Below are 20146 nucleotides of genomic sequence, written 5' to 3'. Positions count from 1 at the left end.
GTCTCATCAAAATCAAGGTACCCCTCTCATTAGCTGATTTAGAAACCTGGAAATCTGTGGCTAGTCAATACTGGGATGATCCATCAGGAGTAGCCAAAAGATTCAGGGCAATTGTTAAAGGCCTGGACCCAGACTGGGAGGATAGAGATGCCAGATGTAAAGCTAGATGCTTTAACCAGGGAAAGAGTTGGTATTAAAAACTGCACGGAATTATGGAAGAACCAGGCTGTGGGCAGGAGAAAATACAGAAGAAGCACAACCTCTCACAAAACCTCCCTGGGACTGTAATAAATCTGGTCACTATCAACTCCTGCTGAGGTATTGGGAATGGGTTAGTTTTGGAAAATTGTATCCCTAAGGCTCTAATTTGGTGTGCTTTAGGAAGTGAAACAAGGGCCTCTTAAAACCCTGACTGAATTTTGGAACTAATTATGGGAAGCCATGTGTAACATACTGCTCTAGACCCATCAGATGATTGTGGCAAAAACCAACTCATTTCCCTTTTCCTGGGCCAATCCTCTAATGATATTAGGTAGAAACTAAAAATTAAAAAGGGGAAAACCAAGTATAGAAAAAGTGCAAGAAGAAGCATGGTAAGTTCATAGAAATCATAATGAGGAAGAGGATAAGCAACTGGAGAAACCCCTGCTCAGGACAAAGAAATGACCAGGGTGGGCAGAGACCTGTCCTAAACTCTGCACCACTCAGTGTGCCTGTAGTAAGAAAGAAGGGCATTGGAGGAGAGACTGCCCACAACTCAAACCCAAGGTGGTTGCAGAACTGAGTCAATACAAGGGCTGACTGGAGGACATTCCCCCAGAAAATCCTCTCGTCAAAAGAGAATTGGGGGAAAAGATGAGGAAAATGAAATGTCTGGGGAATACGGGTGCAACACATTCTGTATTAAATGTAAAGTTGGGAGAAACTGATCCTGGTAAAGTTGTGAATGTTATTGGAGCCACAAGTCAACAGCAGAAGGTATCCTTTTTCAAACCACAATCTTATAAACTGGGAAAAAATGTAGGAATACATGAGTTTCTATTTATGCCTATGGCCCCAAAACCCCTCATAGGAAGGGATTTGTCGAAGAAATTATAGGCTGAAATGAACTTTACCCTTGGTGGAGTTCAGATCAAAGTCAATGACAAAGAATTATAATGTTCTAAATCTGGCTCTCATTACAGATTGTCCAAAACAGAAGAAGCACCAGAAGAAGTTTTTAATCCAAGAGTTTGGGTGGATTTGACACCTGGTAAGATCAGAACAGCACAACCTGTAATCATTAAACTTAAACCTGGAACACGACCAGAAAGAATTAAACAATATCCACTTCAGGTGGAAAACATGAAAAGTGTTAAGCCTATCATAGACAATTTTGTAAAATTTGGGTTGTTACTGGAATCTGTAAATCTGAATATAATGCACCCATGTTACCTGTATGAAAGCCTGATGGCTTGAACTACAGTCTGGTTCAATCCCAACAGGCTCTTAACAAAATAGCTGGAGATCTCAAGCCAGGTGGTTGCAAATCCATATGCCTTGCCAGCCAAATTAATAATGAATACGGATGGTTTACCGTGTCAGATCTCGAGGATGCTTTCTTGTGTACACCCTTGGACCCTGGCAGCCAAAACCTGTTTGCCTTTGAATGGACAAGCCCAGAGACTGGAAGGAGAACTCAACTTACCTGGACTGTATGATCACAATAATTCAAGAATAGTCCAGCCATATTTGGAAAACAGTTTTCTAAGGACCTTGAAAATTGGGTAAGCCAAATTTTCCACAACATTGGAATTGTGTTTCTGTCCACAAAAGGAATTGTGTTACAATAGGTAGATGACCTACTTATAGTCACTGAAAGGAAAAAAGACTGTTTGGAATGGACAGTAAGCCTATGAAATGACTTGGGACTAAGTGGTTGTATCCAGAAATCAAGCTCAAGGAATCAAACAAGGAGTCACTTACCCAGGATACAAAATATCCCAAGGGCAGCAGGGACTAAGACAGGAACGCAAAGGAACCATACACTGGACCCCAGAACCTACTAATGCCAAAGAATTGAGAATCTTTCTGGGAATGACTGGAGGCTGTATTAACTGTGGTGTTAACTGTGGGCTGCTGCTTAAGCCACTGTACCAGCTGTTCAAAAACAACCCCAGAGACCTGGAATGGACGTCCAAAGGTAAGAAAGCCTTTCAAGAGCTGAAGGGGGAATTGAAAAGAGCACCTGCTCTGGGCCTGCCACATGTCTCAGAACGTTTTAGCTTTTCTCTTTTGAGAGGCCAGGGATGGCATTAGGAGCACTGGCTGAAACAATTGGCCATACAAGATAGCAGCAGCACACTTTTCAAAACAACTGGGTGAGGTAAGTAGGGGATGGCCTAACTGTATGTGAGCAGTTGCTGCTCTTGTTTCAAATGCCCAAGAAGCCTGGAAATTCACTCTAGGTCAATAAATAACTGTGTTTATCTCACTTTCAGTGGCAGCAGTCCTTGAGCAAAAAGGGTGGGCGTTGGCTTTCACCCTCAGGATTCCTTAAATATCTTGCAGTTTTGGTGCAACAACATGGAATTACAGAAGTAATCTCTTCTCTAGTTAATCAAACAGCCATTCCTGGCTACTTACCTGAGAGACGAGGAACCTTTGGAACATAACTATCAAAACCATTAAGTCCCCTTTATTCCAGCCACCCAGATCTTAAAGAAATCCCAATTCCAGGAGCAGAATGTTGGTACACAGATGGGAATGGCTTTGTAAGATCAAGCAAAATCAGGATATATGATTAGCATGGAGCAATAGGGGATAGAAGCCCTACCTCTACGAGTCAGCTCAGAAGGCAGAGATAATCACTTTAACCTGTGCCCTCTGACCAGCTTGAGGAAAAAGCAGCAATTGATGAACAGATTGCAAGTATGCCTTCAGAGTAATACATGCCCATGAAGCAGTTTGGAAAGAAAAAGGATTGTTGAGAGCTCAAGGAAAGCAGATAAAGCATTGTGAGGAAATCTTACAATTGCTGGAGGCAGTGCTACTACCTCAAGAGGTTGCAATTATGCACTGCAAAGGAATTCAGAAAGGAGAAATAGACCCCAAAAGAGGTAACAGGTTGGCTGACCAGGCTGCAAAAAGAGTAGCAGAACAAAGCCATTCTGAGACTCAGGCAGTAATTCCCAAAGGTGAGGAACAATATGACCATGATATATATCATATGCTCAGAAAGATGTAGAATTAGCAAAGGATTTGCAAGCAGAGCGAAACCATAATGTTTTTGCAGTGCCTCAGGGAAAGATAGTTATGCCTAAAAAAATCATTATGAAAATTAATTAAAGATGGACATAATCGTATACATTGGGAAGGGGATGCATTACATAATTATTTGATAAGGACAACAGTAAGATGCAAGCTGTACTCTAGTGTAAAGCAGGTAACCCAAGGGTGTTAAATAATGTCTCAGAAGCAATCCACAAACTAGGACCAGCTTTGAACTTGGCACAATAGACAAGGGACAATATCGTGGACTACACTGGCAAAATGACTTTCCTGAATTGCCAAGAAAAGGAGAGTATAAACACCTTTCAGTATTAACTGATACCTTCTCAGTGGGACCTGAGGCATTCCCAATTCAAACAAATAAAGCCAAAGAAGTTGTCAACATTTTGTTCAACAACATAAGGCCCCTGTTCACAGTGCTTTTAGACATCTTCTCCCATCGAGTACCACATTTCCTAGCAAATATTGCACTGCAATTTTGCAACAATCTCCAAATCAACTGGCACCTGCACATGCTGTATTGGCCCCAGGCCAGCAGCCAGGTGGAAAAGATGAATTATCTGATACAACAACAGACAGTCAAAACTGGACAAGAGGCCAACACACCTTGGCCTCGGGCCCTACCTTTGGCTTTATTATGGATTTGAGTATGACCAAGAAAAAAAGAAAAGCTGAATGCCTTTGGAATACTGCATAGAATACCAGATAAGCATAACTATCAAGGGGAAGATACTGTACAAGCTGGGGACGGGTATCTCCAGGACTGTGTTGTCCAACTAACACAAGAGCTGCAGCAAGGTAATCAACACATTTCAAGCACAAGAGCAAGAGGTTGCTCCTGCGCACAATTCCAGCATGGAGACCAGATATACAAAAAATCCCCGAGGGAAACTGCCAAAATGGAAAGAACTCTATTTAGTACTTTTAATCACTTATACAGCCTTTAAAGCTGAAAGCATTAACCTCTTGGATACCTTATTCCAGAATCAAAAGACTTCTGTAAAAGGCAAGTGCAGTCCAAAACAAGACCTCAGAAAGAGCAGGAGAAACCAAGATGTGTTTCACATGGTCATCATCTTCCTGATACATCTAATTGGAATCCAAGCCACAGCAGACAACTGTCATTACCATCAAGATCTCCTTGGCCTGCAAGATCCTGGTGGATCTCAAAAATATTCAGGACCTAATGGGCTAAAAGGGATTGAAAAGGTAACACCACTTTACACTCTTATAAGGATTAATGACGAGCAGTTGAAGATTGAGGAAAACCTGACTCCTTGCCTGCCTTTGTTGTCCAGCTTCAAAGGAATATCTCTATGGCTTGTAAATTTGAAACTCACAAACCTCCTGTAAAGGAGATTATTACAGTGACCATGTGCATCTGTGATCTTTCTAACAAGCAGTGTATGCTTTTATTTTCATGTGATTCTTATCAGGATTTTTGCATTATGCAAATTAAAATGGGAGACTATAACCTAGTGCAAGATAGTCCCCTTCTTTGTGATACATAGGTGAGAAGACCATCATCATGTAGAGATATAGTAACCGAGCCCACCAGGATTCCCACCCAACAAATCTTGTTTCTAACTGCAAATTTTTGTGCAACTCCAATATTAAAGCATACTGGTAGTGAGCTTGGTACATGGAACAGATCTCATGGAGGATGTGCTTTTGAGAATTGAATTTCACTCTTGGGATATCCCAGGCCATCTAATCAAGTTGCAGGGGTAGCCAGGAACATAATAATCACATGGGTGTATATCGTTCCCAATTCCATGACCACGTGTTGGTGACCCAGATATGCATGGAATCCTGAGAGCACAACTACGTCCTTTTATGGGCTGAGGTACCCAGAATACTTTAGTAATGTAAGTATCCTTTGTAACACTAGCAGGCGTCAGTGTAAGGTTTCTGAAGGTACCAGAAATGCTTGCCTAAAGGCAGGCAATGTATCTGAACAAACCACAGTGACATGCCTTGGGCATCGACAAAGAGCGAACCTTGTCCCATCCCCCCGCATGGGAGCCTTGCCCTCCTTGTCCCCAGCCAGCCAGGGCGAGGGACACCTCAGCACTGTCCCCACCCTCCTGCTGAGGCTTCTGCTGCAAGCGTGGGGCAGGCAGGTATCAGGAACAAGGCGGCTGCCCAGGGGCTGCTTATGGCCTCTGACACCCAATTCCTCAGGGCCTCCCACCGCCCCAGCCCCTCAGGTGCCTCCTGTCCCCTTGCAGCCTCCTGGCACCTGTGGGAGTCCAGGGTATTTCCCTGACTCCTTTGGGGATGCAAAAACCCCCATGGCAGACCCCTCTGAGACCCCCAAATGGTGCCCAAGAGCTGCAGGGGCTGGATTTAGCTCCTTGGGAGAGTTGGCCAACACTGAGGGAAGAATTGCAGAACATGAAAGCTAGCAGAGTGTAAATTAGAATATTAGAATGTAGAATAAGTAGGTTTTTAGATTGTTTATATTAAGGGCCATGTGGTCAAGATGGAGGAACCTGGGTGTGGTGGGCTTCTTCTTCCTTCTTCTTCATGTCATCCATGTTGGGGAGGCATCCTGGGAACCACAGATTGGATGGGGAAAGAACTGGACATTGTAAAGAGATTGCATGGCATTGGAAAAGGTCTGTAAACATTGTATACGTAGTTTTAGGTATAAAAGATTTGGCACAGCCCGCCTGGGGGCAGTTCTGTGATGGTCGCCTTGCAGAGCGGACCTGTGTCGGGCTGATTGAAACCTTTCAGAAGATAAGATAAATAAATAGCCTTGCAACAACACAAGGTCGTCTCAAGAAGCTTTCTTGCTGGGAACTCCGAGAGAAGCCAGACTCCTGACCACCTGTATGTCCTCTCTGAGGAGGTCTCACGCCTAGAGAGACCCTCGAGGTGGGACAGGCACCCACTCCCTCACACATCCCCCTCATTCCTTCCCACTGCCTTGTCCCATCAGGGCCTCCACAGCCCCTCATCCCTTCATGGCCTCCCAGCACCCTGTACCCTCAGGATCTCCCCCAGCCCGGCCACCCTGCCCAGCAGCAGCGCTGCAGCCCCACAGGAGCTCCAGAGGAGCCCGAGCAAGAGGCACCACGGAGCCCTCAGCAATCCAGCCAGGAACACCCTGGCAGGAGGACACTGATGGTAGTTCCTGGCTGGGACAGGGGCCGTGGCCATCTCCAGGCACCGTCTCACAGGGATCCCCGCAGCTCCGGCCCCTGCCCACCCGCTCTGTCGCCAGCACAAAGGCTTCAGCACAACCACCAAAGGCCAAGGGGCTTCTGGCCATTTCCCCTGCACCACTGCATGCCTGGGCAGCTTGCTGAGCACAAGCACCCTTCTCCCCCTCTTCCCCAATGTCCTGCAGATCCTGGGCAGCAAAAGAAAGCTCCTGGGAGTCTGTCTACTGCAACACATCCTATATTTCTATAATAAGTAAAACATAAAGGAGAACAAACATAAAGAAAAGAAAATTCCAGCTGCCTCGCTGTTTCAGGTGGCCCCAGCAGGCAAAGCCTACAAGATCAGCTCTTGGCAGAGCTCCCACAACACAGCCAGGCACTGCCGCACAGATGATGCCGTCTCTTGCACGCCCCACGTTATCGATCTTGCAGCTTTCAATATGAGGAGTAGGAAGCCCCTGTATGGACGCTGTTTCAGCAGGAAGCGTTTGTAACTGGCAGGGCTGCTGTCATCTCCCATGTATTCAAGTGCTGGAAGTGAAAGGAACAGAGCCACGGTCAGTTCCCAGATCTGCAGGGAGCCGAGGAGACTCCCGTGCCAGGGCCATTCCATCCTGCTCCAGCCATGGCCAGGAGGGAGCAGGGACTCACCGGGATCAGCACGAAGCTGCTGGCCACGAATCCCCCCGTGCCCCTGAAATCTCCGTGTGCTCTGCCCACGCCGCCCCCCGTCCGCACAGGGAGCAGAGCCCTCCGCAGCCGGGGCAGGGCCTGCAGCTCCTCCTGCCAGCCCCGCTGACAGCCCGCTGCCCTCACTCACCCTCACAGATGATCTGCAGCTCTTCCTCCTGCCCTCTCAGGCACCACCCGGCCATCCCTGGGAACACAGACCTTGTCACGGCTCTGCCCAGCGGCACAGCTCCCTGCCAGCCCTGTGGCCACTCGCCCTCGTGGCCGGCAGGCCTCAGCCCGGGCCCTTGCCGCATGCTGCCGCCCAAGGCACGGCTGCGAGAGGGCGGCAGCAGCCCCGAGGGCAGCCGGGGCTCCACGGCGCCGGGCCCGGATGGCAGAAGCTGCCGGGGCAGCAGGCGGGGCTGGGGCCGAGCTGCGGCGGGGCGGGGAGGGAGCCCGGGCTCACCGATGAACCTGATGGCCGCGTCTCGCAGGGGCTCCTGTGGGCTCCGCAGGTACGGCAGGGCCTGGCGCAGGTGCTCGGCCGCTCGGCTCCTGTCCTCTGCCAGCTGCGGAGAGCGGCGGGAGGGAAGGCTCGGGGCGGGCTCTGCCCCTTTGCCAGGCGCTGCCCGCGCCCGGCCCCGGCCTCCCCTGCCCGCACAGCGCTGAGGCGCGGCCAGCAGCCGCTGGGCCGGGCTCTGCAGGGGCACAGGGCCGGCTGTGCCCGGGGAGCCGCGGTGCCGCCCCGCCCCGCAGCCCCGCTGGGCCGGGGCTCCGTGGGCCCCCGGCTCGGGGCCGCAGGAGCCTGGAGAGAGCCCGTGCGGCCGCTGCGTGCAGCACTGGGCAGGGCCACAGCTGCCAAGCGCACACAGTGAGCGCCGCGCTCAGGGGGCTGCTCCAGCCTGAGCCTGGCGCTTCCAGGCCGTCCTTACCAGGCACTCGGCAAACTTCCACAGCTTCTTCCTCTTCAACAGTTCTTTAAGATGGGTCCTCTCCAGAAATGTGGCTGCACAATGCAGCGTTTCCCAAGATGCCTGGAGAGCAGCAGAGATGTGGAGATGGCACCGCAGTTCAGGGCACAGGACCCGCGTCCCTGTGCCAAGGCCTGGAGGAGGCTGCAGCCCTGGGGGTGCCAGGGCAGGAGGCAGCCGAGCCCCCTCCCAGGGGGACACGGGCAGCCCACGAGTCCTCACCTGTGCCACACGCCAATTCTTATCATGGCAGTGGATGAAGAGTGGAAGCAGGCTCTGCTGCACTTGTGTCATCAGCACCTTTTCTTCTTTTTCCAGAAGAATAGTGACGAGTGCTTGGAAGAGCAGTATGGACATCTGCTGCACCTGGCTAGAATCCTGCATGAAAGGAAGAATAAAAGAACTCAGCATCGGATGCCTGGGGCTCAGCTGTGCACTGGCCTGCAAATCCACAGGGCACAAAGTGTTTGGGCTGCTCCCAGTAGCCATGGCTGGGGTCACAGAGCCTTACGTGGTCAAAGAGTGGCAGGATCGCCTCAGCCAGCTGCAGGGTGATGGGGCTGGCTATCAGCTTGTCATTTTCGACCACGATAAAACTCAGGGCCATCACTGTCATGCTAACTATCTCCTCGTCTGGTTCCCACAAGAGCTTCGCAAGCCTTTCAGACAGGCTGCACATTCTTCTTGCCTGTGTGGAACACAAGTCTGTGAAACCCCACCCTGCTGCAACAGGCCTCGGAGGCCAAAGGCCTGTCCCGAAGCACTCAGGCAGCTGAACCGGGAGGCAGGAGAGCTGGGAGCAGCTGCCCCAGCACCCGAATCCCAGCCAGCACAAGGGGCTGCTTTCCCCAGCACAGCTTGAGGCACTGCCCCCTTCTCACCAGCGAGGGATGATCAGTGAGCTTGAGGACGGCCCTGAGTGCCAGGTAGCGCTTCTCCCTGCACTCGCTCTGCAGGTGCCGTGACAAGATCTTTAGGACGAGTTTACCGCTGCTTCCACTCAATTTCTGGTACTTGAGGACCTGAAAGGCACAGGGCAGTGGCAGGGGACCCGGCCAGCAAGAGCCCAGAACCGCACAGGGCTGGGCCCAGAGAGCAGCACAGGGCACGGGCACCGTCCCAGACAGCTGTGGCTTCGAGAGGACAGAGAGCTGGGAGGCAGCTCAGCGAGGCAGCGCTGGCCATCAGGCTCACCTCCACAATGAATGCCAGGGCAGGCAGATCCCAGCGTGGCTGCTGTGTGCTGAGAAGCTGGACAAGGTGACGAAAGATCCGGGAGCACAGTGGTGGAGAGACACAGGACATCTCCCTGGCAGGAGTAAAAGTAATCAAGACTGTGAGCCAGGGGCACAAACCTTTCCCAGGACTGATTCCCAGAGATCTGGGCTTTCCCCACCATCCTGCAAGGGGGCCTGGGCCATTTGGGAAGCAGCTCCCTGTGGCCACTCTCCTCTCCCAGCCTTTTCCAGTCTGCTTGGCAGTCCCTCAGTCACAAGGCCCTCTGGCCCACGTCCACGGGCACTGTGTGGGGGACCCGAGGAACAGAGCAAAAATGCCAGGGGCAGTGGAGAGCAGGGAGTCTCACCTGGCCAGCAAACCCACGGCATAGTGGTGGGTGTCAGCACACAGCAGGGTGTCCCAGCCACACTTGCGCCCCACTGCCATCACCACACGCTCACCCTGCATTTGGCAGAGCAGGGACTTCAGGGTCTGCACTGCAAACCTGTGTGCAAATCAAAGCTCAGGTCATGCTGGGAGCACTGGCTCCTTCCCTGGGGACATGGCAGGGACAGAAGGACTGGGACGGAGAACCTGTTGGGGCTGGCAGCAAGGCCGTGTTGCTTCTGGCATTCCTTCCAAAATTTATTGACCTCCATGGGTGTATCCAGAGTGCTGAAGAGCACTTGAAAGAGCAGGTGGACAAATACGTGGGGTAAAGACTTCATCACTACATGTGGGATATCAGGCACCTGGAGGATCTTCCACATCACCACAGTTGCCTGCAAAGGACAAACACCCTGAGGCAGCGCTCAGTGCCGAGGTGTCCGTGCGGCAGGGCCCGAGCGTGGCAGGGAGAGGCCGGGGAGACGCAGGGGGAGCGCCGGGCCTGGTGCCCCTGAAACTGCCCCTAGGCCAGGATTCAGCCCAGCACCTGAGGCTGGGAGATGCAGTGGGGGAAGGAGGATGGAGAGCTGCTGGAGTGGCGGCCTTGGGGGTGAGCAAAGGCCAGTTCCAGAAACTCACAGCCAGGGCAAAGACTCTCGTTGTGTCCCCATCGGAGGTGCACGTGCTGTGCTCTGGCCAGTTCTCCAGCACATCCAGGAGTCTCAGCTGCACTGACACTGCAGTCCTGCTCGAGCACAAGATGGTCTTCCACATAGTCTCGGCAGCTCTGTGGGGTCAGAGCTCTGTCTCAGGGCGGTCTAAGACACTGCACCATGGACTGGGCAGCAGCAGGGACCTGAGCTGACTGCCAGCTCTGCCTCTGCCCATTGCCCCTTGCTGGCAGCACCCAGACAGCCCAGCCCTGTGGGGACAGGCTCCTGAGGGGCAGGGAGGGAGCATGGCAGCAGGCTCGGGGGCTGACATGCCAGGGCAGGGAAAGGGAGCAGCCAGAGGGCCCTGGAACTCTCTGTTGGTCAGACAGACCTGGAACAGTCTGTACAGGGTGATGGGCTGGTGAGCCCTGAGCCCTCTGGCCAGGTGGGCCCCATACCTGTCACACGATGGGGCCACATTCAGGAGAGCCATCACCACATCAGTGGGCTGTGCCTCAGTGAGATCCAGCAGGGTCCTGTCCAGCCTGTGCTCATCAGACTCATTGGCCATGAGGCAGTGGTGGATGTAGCTCACCATGGCAGGCACCTGAAAGGCACGGGGAGACTTGGAAAGCTGCCAGAGGCAGTAATGTCCCCAGCTTCCCCAGAGAAGTGCTTCTCTTCCCACCACACTGTGGTGGCCTCAAAGGCTTACAGGGACCAGCAGGCCCCAGTGGCTTGGGAGGCCAAACAATTCCTGGAGGGATCAAACCCTTGCCACAGGCTGCTTACTTTCTTTGGACTGGGTAAACCTTCTTCTTCAGGCCTATCCAGCAGGGCTGCACTGGTGTTGGTGGTGTCGCAGTTACAATTGTCCATGGACGCAGCGCCCATGGTGCTGGTCTCTTCCTGCCAAATGCATTTGATGAATTTACAAGTGCGGCAGGAGAACGAAGGGCAGGAAGAGAGGGATGTTCCATGGAGTGCTCCATGTGCTGTGCTGGGCTGAGCAGTGACAGCAGGCCCAGCCCAGGTGGGGATGGCTGCAGGTACCTGCGCTGTGCTGGGAAAGAGGCCACCGGTGGGTTCCTGCTCCTGTGTCTGGTCCATGGCTGCACCTGGCAAAGAGCGAGCGCAGCCAGAGCTGAGGGGCTGCGGGAGAGGCCGGAGAACACAGCCCAGCCCTGCGCTCCCCAGGCAGGGACAGCCCGGGATGCCCCAGGGGATGGAGCACGGGCAGTGCGGGGTGTCTGCGCAGCCCCTCTTCCATCCTGTCCCTGGGCATGTCCCCAGGGGATGGGATGGGATGGGATGGGATGGGATGGGATGGGATGGGATGGGATGGGATGGGATGGGATGGGATGGGATGGGATGGGATGGGATGGGATGGGATGGGATGGGATGGGATGGGATATGGCTGTGCTGGCAGGAGCCGTCAGCCCTGTGGCCCAGCTCTGCCACTCACCATCCTGCATTGGCTGAGATGGCTCTGGCTCTTCAGGCTGTTGAGCTGTGTGAACTCTAGCTCCTCTCCTTATTATTCTTCTAAAGAGTTTGAGAGGTTTGAGGGTCCTGAGGACACTGAGAAATCTGCCTGCCATGCTGGAGTCTGGCCTCTAGGTCACCTTCTAGAGAGATTCCTCCAGAAAGCTGTGAGGCAGACAGTCCCGCAGTCTGGCTGCAAAGTCAGCTGCAGGAGTGACACTCAGAAAAGCTCCGGGTCAGGCAGGATCGAGTGCGCTGTGCGGGGGCTCCTCACGGCACCGCTCTGTCCCGTCCTGTCCCGTCGCGTGCTCCGAGCACTGTGGCGTGGCCGTGTCACCGCCAGGTTCTATATCACCACATGTCACAAAGGGTCCGTTGACACCCTGACCTGTTCCATGCCATGGTGACCATGCTGCACCGTGTCACTAACGGCCCTTGCACACACTGCCACCAGCCCTGGGGCTGCTCCCAGCCCAGCCAAAGTGACCCAGGTTGGAAGGAATCCCTCACCCCAAGTGTCTAAGACAGCCCGACAGGAATTTAGGAAAGGCTCAAACCATCAGCAAACGCTGCCCTGCTCTGTGGGCTCAGGGCAACAGAAGGAGTCCCCAGGGCTGCCGATGCAGCTGCAGCGGGAAGGGCGTGGGGCCTTGCACGGAGCTGGCTCGGCCTCCTTGGGACACATCCCGCCTGGTGGCCGTCCTGAACCCGCGGCTGTGACACAGACAAGGAACGTGTGGGCAAGGGCACAGATGCTGCTTTGACCCCTGGGCCCTGTGAGCACTGAAATCAGCAGGTGTGGCAGAGTCCCTGCCCAAGCAGACCTGCCACCCGCCGAGCCCTGGCAGCGCTGGTGCCCGGCTCCTGCCCCAGTGACCTGTACCCTGGGGTGCTTCTGTGCCAGAGGGAGCCAAAGCCCACATGCACTGGGGGCTGTGCTCCTTGCCACAGGGATGTTGGCAGGAGCACCTGGAGCAACTGCTGGCAACTCTTGGTATCTGTCAGAAGGCAGAAGCTGTTAGTCCTGAAATAATTTCTTTCATGGGAGGGATTGGCAGGAGCCCCAGAACACAATCAGCAGCTGAGTTTCCCAGTACAACTAGATAGTACAGAGGCACTATCATGTTTCCTTGTGTTCTAACAAAAACATCAGCCCAGTCTCTGATGTTCAGTGCTCCAGTTGCTGCGTGTCTGGTGCTGGTAGCTCATATACAAAGAGAACTTTTTGCCTGCTGAACATGGCAGTGGAAAGCCACTAACAGGGAACTTCAAGCGCTGCAATAAATAAAGCTTCCAATGATCTCTTCCTCCATTTCCAAAGACAAACATCAGCAAGCACATGTTGGAAAAGCCAAATGAATTCCAACATTCCCGGGATACAAATTATGACTAAAGATACCAAGCAAGGATTGCACACAAGGCCATTGGAATCACTTCCTAGATGAATTAAAGTCTCTCAATGCAGGGCTGTAATAGCTGAACTTGTGCACAGTTGCACTTGTGCACTGTTGCACAGTTCCAGGTAGAGTGGTAAGAAGTCCACAGTGTTCCTGTACAGTCTGAAATAGGGATGCAGGCTTGGACAAAATTCTTTTCTGGGCGGGATGATGCTGAAATCCACTGCATTCTGATGCCCAAAAACTAGGCAAGAAACCAGTAGTACTCCATAGTATAAGGCCTATGGGGCAGGTATTTGTTTATTTGATACCCGGAGTGAGGGGCATTGCTCCACAACAAAACCACTTGTCCATTCTTTCACAGCACCAGCTTGTATACGTTTTTTACTTAATGTGCAAATCATTTTTTCCTATCTTTCATATTGCAGCATATTTTCTAATGACATGACAATGTGAGCCCTTGCAACACATGCATGGTTTCTGCACGAGGTGGTCCTCAGCCTCCTGCTGGTCATTTTGGATGAAGGCTCCTAAGTCTTCCTCGGGCTTGAACTTTCCACCCCTGCTTCCTGGGCCTGCTCTATAGGATTGTCTGCTCAAATAGTCAGTGGTTAGCTTTTGCTCTGACTGATCTATAGAAGTACAACAACTGGTATAAATTGGAATACAAACTCCTCTCATTTGGCTCTTACCATATCTAGCACCATGTGGTTTTGAAAGACTACTTCTTTTAGTGAGTTTATTTCAGTTTGTAGTTTTCTTAAAGCATCTGCTGTTGAATTAGCAGTCAATTCTATTTTGGCTGAGATGCTTGAAATGGCCTCTTGCAGTTGTGCAATTCCTAAATTTGGGAGCAACGCCCTAACAGATCTGTGAAGCCTGGTGCTGTCTCACACCTGTGAGTTATTGGTGTTTCCTTGGTGGGTCTGTTCTTCCACAGTCCTTGCATGCTACCTGTCAATTCATTGGTTTGATTTGTAACCTGTAACTGAGGGAGAAGGTATCCCATGGTAACTCGGCCAGTCCAGTTACCTGGTAATTGCTATTCCATTCCCACAAGGCCATGGAAAATTGGGAGGGGAACTGGAGAATTCCAAATTCCCATTGCCGAGAACGCTGTAATTCCATGGTTGTGGTGGGAATTTGGGAGAGGCGTTGGAGAAATCTCAATTCCTGACACCTAGAATGCTGCTATTCCTAGGGAATTTTGTAGGATTTTGGGACTCCTTATGGGGTATTCTAAATTCCTTACACCTGGAATGCCATGATTCCATGAGAGTATATGGCGGGAACTGGAGGATTCAAGATTCCCAACACCCAGAATATCATTATTCCATGGGATTTTCGGACAGGAACTGGAGGAGTAGGAATTCCTGAAACCTGGAATGCAGTTATTCCATGAGAATTTGATGGGAATTTGGGAGGGCATAGGGGGGGACTCCAAATTCCCAACACCTGAAATGCCTACATTCCATGGGAGTATGGGACAGGAATTGGAGGATTCCATGGGAATTAGGGAGGGGAAGTGGAGGATTCTAAATTCCCTACCCCTTGATTGCTGTAATTCCAAGGTTTTGGTGGGATTTTTAGAGGGCATATGGAAGATTTGAAAATCCCAATGCATGGAATGCTGCTATTCTATGGGAATTTGGGAGGCAACCTGGAGGATTCCAAATTCCCAATGCCTGGAATGCCCTTATTCCATGGTTTTGGTGGGAATTTGGGAGAGGAACTGGAGTATTTGAAATTCCCAAAAGTTGAAATGTGGTTATTCCATGAAAGTTGGCAGGAGAACTGGAGGATTCCTAATTCCCAATAATGGGCATGTGGTAATTCCATGGTTTTAGTGGAAATTTGGGAGAAGGCCTGGAGGATTCTAAATTCCCAGTGCTAGGAATGCTGTAATTCCATAGACTTAGTGGGAATCTGGGAAGAACACAGGAAATCTGGGAGGGAAGCAGGAGGATTCAAAATTCACACTGCCCGGATGGCCATTATTCCATGGGAATTTATGAGGAGAACTGGAAGGTTAAAAATTCCAAAAACCGGGAATGCCATAATTCCAAGGGAATTTGTGTGGGGAATGGGAGTCTTCTAAATTCCTGACACCTGTAATGTAGTTATTACTTGGGATAATGGTGGGAACTGGGGAGGGTGTCTGAAGGATTCTAAAGCCCCGACACCTGAAATGCCATTATTCCATGGGAAACTGGGAGGGGAACTAGAGTATTCTCAATTCCTGACACCCAGGATGCTGTTAATCCATATGGATTTAGGTGCAGAGGTGGAGGATTCCAAATTCCTGACACCCAGAATTCTGTTATCCCTGAAGAATTAGGGAGGGAAGCTGGATAATTCTAAAATCCCAATGCTGTAATTCCATAGATACTTGGGAGTGGAACTGGAGGATTTTAAATTCCCCATGCCTGGAAGGCTTTTCTTCTGTGGGAATTTGGGAGAGCATATGGACAATACAAAATTTTGAACACCTGGAATGCCATAATTCCATGGGAATTAAGGAGGGGAAATGGAGGATTCCAAATTCCCAATGCCCAGAATGCTGTAATTCCATGGTTTTGGTGGGAATTCGGGAGGGGGTCTGGAAGATTCTGTATTCCTCACAGCTGGAATATTGCTGTTCCTTGGGAATTGGGTGGGATGTTTAGAAGCCTTATGTGGGATTCTAAATTCCCAACACCCGGAATGCCATGGGATATTGGGAGGGCAGCTGGAGGATTCTGAATTGCTGACACCTGGAATGCTGTTATTCCCTGGGAATTTGGTTGGGGAACTGAAGAATTCTAAATTCCCAATGCCCGGGATGCCGGAATTCCATGGGAATTTGGCAGGGGAAGAGGAGGATTCCAAATGCCTCATGCCCGGAAGACTGTCATTCCATGGAAAATTTTGTGAGAATCTTGAGAATTCTGAATTCCTGACACCGGGAATGCTGTAATTCCATAATTTTGGTGGGAATCTGAGAGGGAAGCAGGAGGATTCAAAATTTTCGCTGCCTGGATTGCCATTCTTCCATGGGAAATTATGTGGGGACCTGAAGGGTTCAAAATTCCTGACACCTGGAATGCTGTTATTCTTTGGGGTTCTAGTGGGAATTTGGGAAAGGAACGGGGGTATTGTACATTCTCAATACCCGGGATGCCATTATTGCATGGGAAATTGGGAGGGCAACTGGAGGATTGTCAATTCCTGCCAGCCAGAATGCTGTTATTCCATGGGAATTTGGCTGCGGCATTGGAGGATTCCAAATTCCCAATGCCCAGAATGCTGTAATTTTGTGGTTTTGGTGAGAATTTGGGAGGAAGGCTGGAGGATTCTCAATTCCTGGCACCTGGAATGTTGCTATTCCTTGGGAATTGGGTGGAAGTTTGGGAAGCCTTATGGGGGATTCCAAATTCCCGGCACCCAGAATGCCATTATTCCATGGGTGTATGGGAGTGGAATTGGATGATTCTCAATTCTGGACACCTGGAATGTAGTTTTTCCATGGGAATGTGATCGGAATTTGACAAGGCTATGGGGGATTCTAAACTCCTGACATCCATAGCGCCATTTTTCCATGGGTAATTGGGAGCGCATCTGGAGAATTCTCAATTCCTAATACCCGGGATGCTGCAATTCCGTGGGAATTGGGAGGGAAACGGGAGATGTCCAAACTACCAATGGCCGGACGGCAGTTATTCCATGGAATTTGGGATGGTACATGCACAGTTCGAAATGAATGATGCCAGGAAGTTTAGGATGTGTTTTTTCTCCGACTGCAGCTGGAATTGCACACCAAACCCTTGGCTGTTCCTTGGTACTTTACCAAGCTGATGAGCTGCAGTCAGGTGCCGGTGGCTGGGATCCAGGGGTGTGGTTGATGCCAGTGCTGTGTTCCTTTCCTGCAGGAGCTGGGCCATCCCTGCCTTGCACAGTTCTAATGACAGTGAGGATTTCAGCTCCTCTACATGTCCAGTGGCTGAGCTCAGCTACAGAGGGACAGGATAAAACACTGCAGGGACATCTTACTAGCAGTAGGGCACACAGGAGAGTTTCAGCTGAAACACACACCAATATATCGCAGACATACTGAAAAGATGAATAATTTCTAAACTTTTCTCAAAAATAAGGGAGCACAGACTGGTTTAATGTTGCCCCAGTTGCATGCAATACCAGGCGACTGGTGAAAAAAATATATTCACATAAAGCTTATTTCACTTTCAAAACTGTCTGTTCTTTCACTTATAACTCCTAAGTATTCATCAGCAGAAAAACACTAGAATTGCATTTTCAAAGTTGTAACAATTGTGATTCAAAAGTTACAATGCCATGTAGGGAAAAAAGAAAGATACGGAACAATAGTACTTCAATTGATCAGGCCTGTACATTGAGTTCTGCTCTTTACAAAATATTCTAAAGGAGAAAGAAGTCATTCTTAGGAAAGAAAACCTTAATCTAAAAGCATATACCACAATTTTAAGGATCTTCCTTTCTAAAAATTAAATTAAAATCCTTTTCTGTTGTTCATTTTAAACCAACTGTTAGCCCAAAGACTGAAATATAATATCCATCATTTACCTTGTGCTGTTTGCAACTGACACTAAATTATACAAGTACCATAGAAAGTTGGGGAAGAGTCATGATACAAGATAAACATGTTTCTTTTTAAGTTTCAATATCCTTCAAACACAGCCAACAGTAATTTCTCATTCTTAGCCACAGAGTACTGTGGAAAAGTCAATGCAACCCTAACTACAGCACAGGTTTGACTAAGCATTCCAATGGACAATCCACTTTTCAAACACCTGCTTCCTCATCTCCAGTAGGCCACAGGGCCAGTATTCGTGTGTGTCTCATGACTCACAGAGATTACAAAGGAGGCCTTAAAAAAAGGCTTTTCTTGATGAAGCAGCACGTAGACAGACATGTGGGAAATAAGGGCCACGAAACATGGAGAAAGATGTGCCTTCTTTTCTGAACTCCTGTCTTCTCCTTTTGGCCTATTCATTACAAATTTCATTATAATTCAGTTGCTGGGATAATTTCTGTGAGGTTTCTTACACTGTCTTTAAAGAAAGACAAACACCATCCCACCGAGGCAGAGCATTCCTATTTTAGGTTCTGTTTTAAGCTATTTAAGATGAAATGGGAAGACATTTTATATGTAGTGGGTTTCAGTTTTTCTGAGAAAGCCAGCGCACAGAGGCAAAGGTGACAGGGCATCTTGAAAACACTCACTCCAAAAGACTGCTCCAGGATGTGATGAGACCAACAATCCTTGTGTCAGTATGTCACCCACAGGGAAAGGACTGAAGGGACAGGGCTGGGCTCCTCCCAAAGGGAGCTGGAAGGAGGCAAGAGAAGGCAGGGTCAGCCAGATCTCAGGACAAGCTGGATGTAAGGAAATATCCACTGTGTGTGTGGGGTGAGCTTCTGCCGTATCACCAAATATACTCACACGAGCCCTCATGGTTAAACCAGGTAAAAACATTAAAAAAGGGCAGGAATTAAAAGAGATGGAAGAAATAGGTCTATTTTTTTCCTGCTCTGGAAACTGTTTCCAGTTCAGAAGAAAATTTAAAATAAAAAAGAACAAGTGATACTAAACAGAGCATTGCAAGATCACTTTTGTTGCTTTCCATTGAAAAGACTTGGCTGTGGGAGGGATTTCACATTGTAACTCTCCCCTGAATGGGGGAAAAAAAAAAAGAGCATAAATACTTCTGAGGAAAGAAGAAAGCAAAATCTCTTGGTGAAGACACCAGTGTGAGTTCACTATCACTGTAAGCCATTAATCCCTCGGGTAAAGCAACATCCTTCCAGACAGAAGGACGTAGCTCTGATGAAAATGCTGACAAAATTGCTGCCCCTTCCTGCTGCTGCTTCTATCTCTAAAGAATGAGAAAAGTGTCAAATTTGCTGAAGACAGGCAGGGACAGAGAGAAAGAACCATCCAGTTGGGAGGAAAAAGGGCAAAAAGAATGTCTTCAATTCTCTCTTTTCATTTCCCCTTCTCCCATTTGACCTTGTCTGCTTTCAAGTGGGAAACTCTGTTTGAAATCCAATCAAAACCGTGAACCTACCCAATCCAACATTTTTTTCCTCTCTTCAGCTATGCAGAACACGGAGTGATTTTGCTTTCACTGGACAGAGAGGAAGAGTTTCCCACGGGATTCCTCAGTTCGGAGCCCTTTCTGAGAGTTCCTGCGCTTGTCCAGAGGCTTTGGGGTTAGGCCGCGGAGCAGAGGCAGAAGGATGGCTGCAGGCAGAGGCACAAGGAAGGGTTTGCAGCTGCCCCGCGCTGCCCGCGGTGCCCGGCCAGCCCCGGCAGCCGCCCCGCCCGCGCTGGGCCCGCAGCCCCGGCTCTGCCGCGCTCGGCCCCGCCGAATCATCATTAACCCAAGAAATAGAAAAAATGATTCGAGTGATCAGGAGATCTCTGCCTCAAAGGTCTCCCTCTGCTCAGGCAACCCCACTGGATGGTGTACAAGTTTAGGACAAAACTGGGGGAAAGCCTCCAATGGAGCTCCCCAGAATAAACCCCCTCACAATTCCTCCCCCCCACTGGGATCGGAGAGAATTTTACTCGGGGGGAAAAGTGGAAAAAACTTGTTTATTAACAAACACAAGAAAAAACACTTCCCAGCAACAGGAAAGTACAATCCCAGATGACAAAAAATGTTTTCACCGAAGTGAGAGACAATCGCTGCTGGGAAGGGTGAGAAGCATCTTTGGCAGGCTCCGGAGGCAGTCTCTGGTGTCCAGGTCCTGTCCGGAGCCGGTACAGATCTTGGAGCTGTAGGAGAGAAGGGGGAGGGGAAGGCAACAGCAGCCAGGGCAGTGCCGGGGTAGCAGCAAGCGGGCAGCAAGCAGCAGCAGCAGCAGCAGCCGGGGCAGCAGCAGCAAGCCAAGCAGCACAG

The 20146-nt window shown here is 50.2% G+C and overlaps 1 protein-coding gene across 1 annotated transcript; it reads right to left on the bottom strand.

Moving 5' to 3' along the window:
• Positions 1–6658: 6658 nt before the first annotated feature.
• LOC130266324 (maestro heat-like repeat-containing protein family member 7) lies at positions 6659–13236 on the bottom strand. Its single transcript, XM_056515629.1, has 15 exons — positions 11810–13236; positions 11398–11462; positions 11137–11253; positions 10803–10951; positions 10331–10478; positions 9899–10086; positions 9672–9809; positions 9281–9395; positions 8968–9108; positions 8598–8774; positions 8309–8464; positions 8048–8149; positions 7582–7684; positions 7264–7320; positions 6659–6974 (listed from the first exon to the last, which is right to left on the bottom strand). The coding sequence occupies exons 1-15, from the start codon at positions 11943–11945 to the stop codon at positions 6778–6780; spliced, it is 1989 nt and encodes a 662-aa protein (XP_056371604.1). The 5' UTR covers positions 11946–13236; the 3' UTR covers positions 6659–6777.
• Between the last annotated feature and the right edge of the window lie 6910 nt (positions 13237–20146).

Source organism: Oenanthe melanoleuca, unplaced genomic scaffold (assembly GCF_029582105.1).
Source record: "Oenanthe melanoleuca isolate GR-GAL-2019-014 unplaced genomic scaffold, OMel1.0 S016, whole genome shotgun sequence".
NCBI lineage: Eukaryota > Metazoa > Chordata > Aves > Passeriformes > Muscicapidae > Oenanthe > Oenanthe melanoleuca.
The sequence above is the reverse complement of the archived record's forward strand: the minus strand, read 5'-3'. Positions and strand labels throughout refer to the sequence as shown.

Excerpts from the sequence above, each read along its gene's own strand:
- LOC130266324 (XM_056515629.1), bottom strand. The coding sequence starts at position 11,945 with ATGGCAGGCAGATTTCTCAGTGTCCTCAGGACCCTCAAACCTCTCAAA. Across the intron at positions 10,479-10,802 it reads GTGGCCCCATCGTGTGACAG|AGCTGCCGAGACTATGTGGA; the intron begins GTATGGGGCCCA and ends CTGACCCCACAG. Across the intron at positions 9,396-9,671 it reads GCCGTGGGTTTGCTGGCCAG|GGAGATGTCCTGTGTCTCTC; the intron begins GTGAGACTCCCT and ends TACTCCTGCCAG.